Below are 10,555 nucleotides of genomic sequence, written 5' to 3' on the forward strand. Positions count from 1 at the left end.
TTGTAGTATAGCACATTGTGTTATATCTGACTTAAATTTGTGTGTGATGGTCTGATTGTAGTATAACACATTGTGTTCTATCTAACTCCAATCAATGTGTAACGCTCTGAGTGAAGTATAGCACATTATGTTCGTCTGACTTAAATTTGTGTGTAATATTCTGAGTGTTGTACACAGAGTGTTCGTCTAACTCAAATTAGTGTGTAATGATCTTAGTGTAGTACACAGAATGTTCGTCTAACTCAAATTAGTGTGTAATGGTCTGAGTGAAGTATAACACATTGTGTTCGATCTAACTTAAATTAGTGTGTAATGGTCTGAGCTAATTTAACACATAGTGTTCATCTGACTCAAATTATTATGCAACGCTCTGAGCTAGTTTAACAGATAGTGTTCATCTTACTCAAAGAATGTGTAACGTTCTAAGTGAAGTATAAACTCATTGTGTTCGATCTGACTCAAATTAGTGTGTAATGGTCTGATTGTAGTATAACACAATTTGTTCGATCTAACTCAAATTAATGTGTAACGCTCTGAGTGAAGTATAGCACATTGTGTTCTATCTAACTCTAACTAATGTGTAACGTTCTAAACGAAATATAACACAATATGTTCGATCTAACTCAAATTAATGTGTAACGCTCTGAGTGTAGTAAAGCACATTGTGTTCGTCTGACTTAAATTAGTGTGTAATATTCTGAGTGTAGTATTACACATTGTGTTCAATCTCACTCAAAATATTGTGATCTGACTCAAATTAATGTGTAACGCTCTGAGTGTAGTATAGCACATTGTGTTATATCTGACTTAAATTTGTGTGTGATGGTCTGATTGTAGTATAACACATTGTGTTCTATCTAACTCCAATCAATGTGTAACGCTCTGAGTAAAGTATAGCACATTATGTTCGTCTGACTTAAATTTGTGTGTAATATTCTGAGTGTTGTACACAGAGTGTTCGTCTAACTCAAATTAGTGTGTAATGATCTTAGTGTAGTACACAGAGTGTTCGTCTAACTCAAATTAATGTGTAATGATCTGAGTGTAGTACACAGAGTGTTCGTCTAACTCAAATTAGTGTGTAATGATCTGAGTGTAGTACACAGAGTGTTCGTCTAACTCAAATTAATGTGTAATGATCTGAGTGTAGTACACAGTGTTCGTCTAACTCAAATTAGTGTGTAATGGTCTGAGTGAAGTATAACACATTGTGTTCGATCTAACTTAAATTAGTGTGTAATGGTCTGAGCTAGTTTAACGCATAGTGTTCATCTGAGTCAAATTATTATGCAACGCTCTGAGCTAGTTTAACACATAGTGTTCATCTTACTCAAAGAATGTGTAACGTTCTAAGTGAAGTATAAACTCATTGTGTTCGATCTGACTCAAACTAATGTGTAACGCTCTGAGTGAAGTATATCACATTATGTTCGATCTAACTTAAATTAGTGTGTAATGCTTTGATTGTAGTATAACACATTGTGTTCTTTTTGACTCAAACTCGTGTGTAATGGTCTGAGTGTAGTATAACACATTTTGTTTGATCTTACTCAAATTAATGTGTCATGCTCTGAGTGAAGTATGACACATTGTGTTCTATCCTACTCAAATTATTGTATAACGTTCAGAGTATAATATAACACATTGTGTTCGATTTAACTCAAATTAATGTGTAACGCTCTGAGTGAAGTATAGCACATTATGTTCGATCTAACTTAAATTAGTGTGTAATGGTCTGATTGTAGTATAACACATTGTGTTCGTCTGACTTAAATTAGTGTGTAATAATCTGAGTGTAGTATTACACATTGTGTTCGATCTCACTCAAAATATTGTGATCTGACTCAAATTAATGTGTAACGTTCGGAGTGTAGTATAACACATTGTGTTCTATCCTACTCAAATTAATGTGTAACGTTCTAAGTGAAGTATAACACATTGTGTTCTATCCTACTAAAATTAATGTGTAACGTTCTAAGTGAAGTATAACACAATGTGTTCTATCTAACTCAAATTAATGTGTAACGCTCTGAGTGAAGTATAAACTCATTGTGTTCGATCTGACTCAAATTAGTGTGTAATGGTCTGATTGTAGTATAACACAATTTGTTCGATCTAACTCAAATTAATGTGTAACGCTCTGAGTGAAGTATAGCACATTGTGTTCTATCTAACTCTAACTAATGTGTAACGTTCTAAACGAAATATAACACAATATGTTCGATCTAACTCAAATTAATGTGTAACGCTCTGAGTGTAGTAAAGCACATTGTGTTCGTCTGACTTAAATTAGTGTGTAATATTCTGAGTGTAGTATTACACATTGTGTTCGATCTCACTCAACATATTGTGATCTGACTCAAATTAATGTGTAACGCTCTGAGTGTAGTATAGCACATTGTGTTCGATCTAACTTAAATTAGTGTGTAATGGTCTGAGTGTAGTATAACACATTGTGTTTGTCTGACTCAAATTAGTGTGTAATGGTCTGATTGTAGTATAACATGTCGTGTTCTACCTAACTCTAATTAATGTGTAACGCTATGAGTGAAGTATAGCACATTGTGTTCGATCTAACTTAAATAGGTGTGTAATGGTCTGAGTGTAGTATAACGCACGGTGTTCGATCTGACTCAGATTAATGCGTAACGTTCTGAGCTAGTATAACACATTGTGTTGGTCTGACTCAAATAAGTGTGTTACATTTTGAGTGAAGTATAACACATAGTGTTGGTCTGACTCAAATTAGTGTGCTACGTTCTGAGCTAGTATAACACATTGTGTTCTATCTCACTCATATTGGGGATAGATTTATAATCTCAGTTTCTCTCCCTATTGCACCATGGAATTAGTTTTGACCATGTAGCTAGGAGTGATTACAGCCTCCCTAATACACAGATGCGGTGATCTATTTTAAACCATTGGTCAAGTAATTATTCCGGTCAACACACTGACCACAGGTCAATTTGGCCGCACTAAGACAAACCTGCCACTCGTAAATCGATAGAACTGGGATCCAATCAAGCATAAATGACAGCCTTTTACGAGTTGCTTTGGTGCAAATGCAATTTAAACATAGTCTACACACTTAATGGTTAAAAATCTCCCAGTGTCAAGCAATTAAGATGTCCAGTCTCCGTCCCGAACGAGAGCAGAATTGTCAGACTTCACATTTATTGAATATTTTTGCTTCCTCCATGCCATGTCGAGTTGACCCGTCCACATTGAACAAGGTCAACTTAGTGACAATGGTGTGTGTTTTGTTGTAATTAAATGCTAGCAACTCCACAAGAGCTCAATGTCTGTATCACGTCTATCATTCGGTTTCGGTGCATATTATTCAGACCAGGTTAATAAATCACGGATAAACTTCACCTGAAGTCCATAATTGTAAAATGTATAATGCTGCATACGTCATCAAGGGATCATCAAACGATGCTAACCTTACCATCATATTGTAACAGGAAAGGACAAAATGCACGGCCAGACAAGGATTCGAACCAGGAACCATTCCAACTCTAGACGCTCTGTCAGTTGAGCTACCTGCTTACCAACGATCGACCGCTCATTCCTCCCTCCTTTTTCTAAGTCTTCGCCCCCGAAGACGAACACTATTTTCAACCCATGTTCGGGTAACCTGTTACAAGCATTCATCCAGAACTTGAAATAAGGGTTGGTGATCACGGGCACTACTGTAACAGGAGGGGACAAATGCGAGGTCATATTTGGATTCGAACCCGGGACGCTTCAAACTCTTGACGAAATATATCTCAAGTGAGCTACATCGACGCCGAAGATCGACCAAGTCCAGCTATTATAACCAATCCTATCAAAGTGAGTTTAGATTTTTGAGACCACAATTCTGACCTGAACATTGTGACGTAATTACTGATACAGTTGCGACGTAACAAGAAAACAGTTAGTGGTCATCGATGCTGGCTCTTGGCTGTTCCTTTAGTTGAACCTATCCCCAATATGGTGGCTTTAGTGCCGATCGGTTTTCAAAATTTTATGATAAGTAAGAAACTGTATTCAGTTCCAAGTCAGTCACGTAATTCTGAACAGGATAGCAAACATATATGTGTTTACTGGATTTTCCCGCAAATTAAGGATTAAAAGCTTAAATCCATATGAAATAGATGAAAGCAGGGTCACTGAATAGTGCGTTGTCCGAATTTATTACGCAAGACGGTGACAACAAGTAAAGGAAAAGAAAAACACCATATCAGCAATACAAGGAATAAATTCAGATAAGAAATAACATTTGATGAATGACTACCTTAAAAACAGTAGACTGCAAACAAAAGCCTTCAGCGTCCTGAAATCTTTTAACGTCCCCCCCCCCCCTACAATTTTTTCCAGAATTATCTCCCTTCGTTATTATTTTAAGGCTGACGAAGGTCTCCCTCTCTCACCCCACCCCCTCCTCCTCCCACTCAACCCCACCTCCGCTGACGAAACTTTCTCTATGTAAACACAAACCCCTCCCCCGCTCCCTCCCTCCCCCCCCCCCCATCCTCACCCTCAACCCCACCTCCGCTGACGAAGCTTTCTCTATGTAAACACAAACCCCCCCCCCCCCCCCCCTCTCCCCCCCCCCCCCCCCCCTCCCACTCAACCCCACCTCCGCTGACGAAACTTTCTCTATGTAAACACAAACCCCTCCCCCGCTCCCTCCCTCCCCCCCCCCCCATCCTCACCCTCAACCCCACCTCCGCTGACGAAGCTTTCTCTATGTAAACACAATCCCCCCCGCTCCCTCCGCTCTGTTAACACCCGTTCGCCTTTTCTTTTTACATTCATGAAAATATCGTGCGAGAATGTTAAGGGCGTTTGAAGGTTTCACTTCTTAGTCTAGAGAGGTACCCAGACATGTGACGTAATAGTCTTACAAACGAGAGTACCGATACACACGTCAGGGCCCAAGTATACAGTCTCCTCATGTAATAGTGGTGAGAGTCCATACTACGGCCAACACTGACCACCTCTAATGCTACCTGTACTGACCACTAAGTCCGTTACATAATGTTACGGTTACTCGTTAATGGCCACAGTAAATGACCACCACCAGCAGGCGAGAAATCATTGACCAACAAAGGCCCCGCCCTCTGGCCAGTCGTCTGGTCAGACTGTCGTGGCCTTAGCAAAGGTCAGCGCAGTCCATTTTATTAAATACACAGGTAGACGAGGTCAAAATAACCTCGTCTGATTTATCATTGACTGCTATTATTTTTCCATATTTATGTAAATTTACCGGATTATTTTAAGATGTTTGGAATAGGATTGTGTTACCAATGTCGTGAAAAAGGAAGTTTTAGAGAGTTTTCTTAGAACCTGTTTTCTTCTTGAAGCCTGTTCACCCTATAAGCGATTACCACATACTTTGGTCCAACTGGACAAAGGCAACAAGAACACTATTTCATGAGTAGGGGTGAGCGGGTTTTATTACAGTTATGCAGATTTCCTATTTTGCAAAACAATTTAACTTATTGAAGTGAAAGCAAAATACAAGTTCCTTGCATTTCTGTTAAAAAGTGATTTAGGAACATTTTCTTGGCGCTCGAAACCCCGTCACGCTGTTATATCGAGTTTGCACGGACGAGTGAGCAATGGTCAGTCTCTCCTTCGGCCTCAAATGGACTCGTCCAGCCTATTGGCTAGAGCGATTACATCACTGCACTGAACGGCTGTGGCATTTGCATAGAGACTGACCTGTCCGACGTCATATAGGCGATTTCAGTCCACACAGACCATAACGTCGGGCTGAGGTCGCCCCGGCACAATCGGAGTCAGATATGTGTGGAGTTTACGGAGTAACGTGACCCGGGGAATAAGTTCAATACAGTTCTGAATAGAAATCAAAATGAAAGTGTTTAGCTAGGCTAGTAATAATATCAGAATGGCGCTCGAACCCCAATATATTTCTATGGAGGGTGCTTTTTCCATGTTTGGATCAAGACATGAAGACAAGTTGTATGGGCAAGATACCGGACCTGCTGACCACGGGTCAGATCGGCCGGATGTAAACAGTGTTGTTGGACTAAGGGCTAACAAGATGGACGGGCCGGGGTTGTCAGAGTTCGGGTTCGGCAACCTGAGTCGGTACACGATGGTCTCCACCCCCGGGTCTACCAGTAGTAGTGATAGTGTTGCGTCTTCTCAGGAATCGTCGTCCATGGGATCGACAACAAAGCGGAAAGGTAAGGCTCCGTCCTAACAAATCAAAAAGCTACCAAAGAACCACCCACTCACCCTCACGACCATCACTCCACACCCCAGGGAAACACACAGAATATGTACCGTAATACGTTTCAGCCCTAATGTTTTGACCGATTTGTCCGTAGTCTCTTCCACATCCAACTTTGATGGTGAACCATTTCCAAAGTATCATGTTTCACCGGTTTCCCCAATTTCTACCAGAATTGGTACTAAGGTTAATCCACTGTCTTTATTTACGTGAGATATACTCGAGCGCCTACCCTAGAATCTTTTTAGTGTTTTTGACAGATTTGAAATGAGCACAGTTTTAATTTTTGAAATATCTAAAAAAAATACACGCAAATACGTGCAATATATATACCAACGTACCATTTTTGAGTCTACAGTACAACCGAAATATTTATTTTGTTTTGCAATATATCCTAAAACACAAATCTAGCTTTATAATTACAAATTACCGAGGCCGATATTTAGTCAAAACGTAAAATATCATTAATTTACCACGATGACACTCGGGGGGCGGGGGGATGTTTTGTTTATATATATATCACTTTAATCAATAACCACAACGGAGGGAACAAGTCCATAACAGCCCCCCCCCCCTCCCCCTGAACATACATGCATCCTTACATTCGCCTTACATTGTCCAGTCACGGGCTCTGTGTGTTTGTGGATGGTCCATTCGCGAGTGACTAACAAAACTCCTGCTTGGAAAATGAAGTTCATAGATATATCAACAACACTAAACCACCATTTCATTTTGACAAGTTTTATTATCAATAAAACTAAATAAATATCTTAACAAATATGCAATTCAACACGTTTTCATATTCTTCTATTTAATTTTAATAAAGAAATGATGGTAAATGACGTGGAAATTAAATAATTTGAAATCAATTTTACTGCCCAAAACTAATTAAATCTCCAAAGACAGACATGAAAAGTATTTTTTTTAACGACAAATATCTGAGAAAGGTTACTATGTTTTCAACTTTTCATCAAGGCTTTTATTTTTACAAATTTTACATTTGTCCATATTTCAAATTATTTTTTAAAATCTGTTCATGTATACAATATATTTCAGTAGTTCTCGTATCTATCGACGGAAATACACAAAATTAATATATCAAATATTCTGTTAGTTAGTGTCGAGAAGAATTTTTACCTTGGTAATCCTGAATATCATTTTCAAAATATAGGTGAGCCCCATTACTTAGAGATATAGAGAGTTCTTAAAATGTCGGCGATTCCTACGGGCAAACACGTATTGAGACTAAAATATACAAATACACACTAATCATGCAGATTTTTTTTTATCATGGTCGTTTTTCTATAGTTTTGTTATAATATGACCACCCATTGTCAAATCTTTATATAGCTATTTGCCCACATTTCCCCATCAATCTATCTATATGTACACTGTGCATGTTAAAAAAAATGTCTCTTCAATTGTAGGCTTTCTGAAAGCTGTTGGTCTTTTTATTAAATACTGAGTCACCGTAGCCACTTTCAATATTCGAATTGACGTTTGTCTTTTACCTTTAAGTTTGTTTGATGTTTTTATTTTTCCTTTGTTTTTGTCGACCATTTGATGGCCCTAATGACCTATCCTGTGTTGATGGGCCGTTAAGCATTAAATTATAATACTAATAATAATTATACAGTGGCGGATCCAGAGGGGCTTTTTGGGCTTCAGGAAACCCCCCCACCCTGAGAATTTTCTTTAAAAATCATAGATTTTCACCTTTTTCCTCAATTTTTCCAACATGGAAACCCCCCAGGAAATTTGGAAACCCCCCAGATAGGTCTCTGAATCCGCCACTGTTATAATAAGTGTTTATTTAATTTTCCCAATATTATTTTACCTCGTTTTCGTTTCGCCTCTACAAAAACAGAGAATTCAGGTAAACCAGGTTGTATATCTGTCTGGTTACCTTCCCAGAGGTAAGCTAGGTAATTAAATTAAATTAAATTCAACTTTTATTCTTTAGTAGGTAAGTAAGTAGACATCATTTTTTTCATTTTTTTTTTTAACTCTGTGGCTTTATAGGAAAGAATCTTACTTTACCCGATTTTCTCTTGAAAATTATATTTTTGATCTCCCGGGGTCGACAGGAAAGATTAGCCAGGTTAGAAGGGTAACCATTTACACATTTTCTATTCGCCCATACAATGTCATTTAGCTTGATACCACGTGATTTAAAAAAAAAAACATAAATAAAGAATACCATCAGATATCTTGGAAAAAAATATCATTATCTTAAAAGAGAATACCATTTTGAATCTACGAGAGGGACCTTTACAAGACCGAAATTCTATATTGGATTTTCACAACAGGACAATGTTCCTCACGAAAGAAAATGAAATAAACTCAACATTTAGTCACCTACAAAATTAATTGTATCATTGTCATACATTGCTGCTGTAATGTTATTCTTACGTGAACTCCGTTTGTTTCTGTTTACATTCTACTCTAGTTATGTGTAATTGAAAAAGAAATGGAAAAAAAATGAAAAAAAATATGTAAGAAAAAAAATGTCTGGTTTAACAACAGTAAGTAATATAAAGATGTGTAAATCGACAATGATTGTATCAACATAATTGAAAATTATGGAAGTTTACAAAAATAAATAAACAAAAAATAATAAAAGTCAATAAGATTAAAAAGAAAAACATGATCAGTTATAATTTGATAGTAAGCGCTTAAGTGCTATCGTTGTCGGTGTTTACACGATTTGTGGATTAAAAACGAGGAGCGAGGTCACTCAGCGGTGTGCTAAGCAGATTTCATAAAATATTTATAAGCGTAAATATTATAACATACCATTTAACGATTAATCTTTTGAGGAAGCGAGAAGATTCTGATACGGAGAAAAACACGTAGCTGAAAAAAATTTTGAATGTCATTTTTTTATCAAAAGCAAAAATATGCAACGTATAAACTTGAATCAAACTTGGGACATGACTTAATATAAGCTCTTAGCTTGTTTTTCAATCCCTGTGTAATTATATGTATGTAATTAACATGTTTGAATATTGAATAAATACTGTTTAAACTAAGTAAAGTAATTTCTCATTCGTCAAGTGCTGAAAAAAATACAAATAACGTACGAACCAGTTCAGTTAGAAACGTATCATTAATTACATATACAAGATATACAATTCACACATGTAAGTCATTTCATATGTTTGCTATTTTTATGATTTCAAACATTTTATTTGTTTACTAAAACTCGTTTCATTTGATTTCAAAAATCCCCCAAAAATACATATTTAATCTTATTGCTATTTTTTTTTGTTAATGATGTGTAACGTTTATCTGGTCATCTCATTAAAATTTGTTTCCATTTACTGTCAAACCCCCCCNCTTATAGTTATAGTCTTCTGAGTGTCAATGTTGCAATTATTTGCTTATTGTATTATCCAAATTGACATGCCAAACTACACCATCTGGCAGTCAGTATAGACCATAAATCGGCCGTATGTTCCAGGTGCAACTAGCCCATAAATACCTTACGTAATGTGACATCATGTAAACACAAATGATAAACGGTACTGGGTCATAAATAAACATGAAGCGAGGCGTATCGCCTTAGGTGACAAAGGTCGTTTTAGCGGATAGATAAATTATACAGATTTGCCCTTAGATACAAGATAAATGTGTCCACGGTCTTGTTTTTCTTTCATCTTAAAGTTAACCATTTGTCAAAGATGAGCAAACAAGGTGACTTTCATCAAATGGGATGATTACGTTGAAAAAGATTGTGTAACAGATCAGGAGGGTTATTGTTATTTCCACGTTTTGCTAGCACCCCCACCCCCCCTTCGAAACCCCCGACTAAATTAGCTATATATAATGTAGACTGTGACGCGTTCATTTCTTTGTGACGCACTTCAGAAGGTTGTGACGCGGTCTATAACGTCAAGGGGCATTCTCATTTCAATACGATGTGAAAACATAATTGAAATGTGCATGTTTCATGATAGATATACGAATGTAATTTGTAATATGGTGATCATAATGATATTATGTTATTATGACCTCTTGTTACACACTTAACGTGTGTCAGACTGTATAAATAAAAACCTTGAAAAACCTAGATGTTATGTCCCGTGTCTAAAACATATGTGACCCCGGCACGTAGCCAAGTAGGTGTTGCCTCACGTTATATACATGCTGGTATACAGGTGTCAAGGACGCTAGCGTGAAGATACGATCTTTCTGGTGATTGAATAATATTATTTTTACATCCTAGCCCAATATGTAACAAAGCATTGTTACAAAACAGTGTATGTGTGTGTATGTTGTGTGTGTGTGTGTGTGTGTGTGGGGGGG

At 37.2% G+C, this 10,555-nt stretch overlaps 1 protein-coding gene across 1 annotated transcript in view; it reads left to right on the forward strand.

Moving 5' to 3' along the window:
- The first annotated feature begins 5,729 nt into the window (after nucleotides 1-5,729).
- The window catches only part of LOC110442191 (thyroid hormone receptor beta-like), a 37,807-nt gene continuing 32,981 nt past the window's right edge, over nucleotides 5,730-10,555 (forward strand). The window contains exon 1 of the mRNA XM_021485681.1: nucleotides 5,730-6,200. Coding sequence (XP_021341356.1) covers nucleotides 5,900-6,200 — 301 coding nt within the window. The 5' untranslated portion in view covers nucleotides 5,730-5,899. The remainder of the gene's footprint in view (nucleotides 6,201-10,555) is intronic.

The sequence above is a fragment of the Mizuhopecten yessoensis genome, unplaced genomic scaffold, assembly GCF_002113885.1.
Source record: "Mizuhopecten yessoensis strain PY_sf001 unplaced genomic scaffold, ASM211388v2 scaffold716225, whole genome shotgun sequence".
In the NCBI taxonomy this organism is placed as follows: domain Eukaryota; kingdom Metazoa; phylum Mollusca; class Bivalvia; order Pectinida; family Pectinidae; genus Mizuhopecten; species Mizuhopecten yessoensis.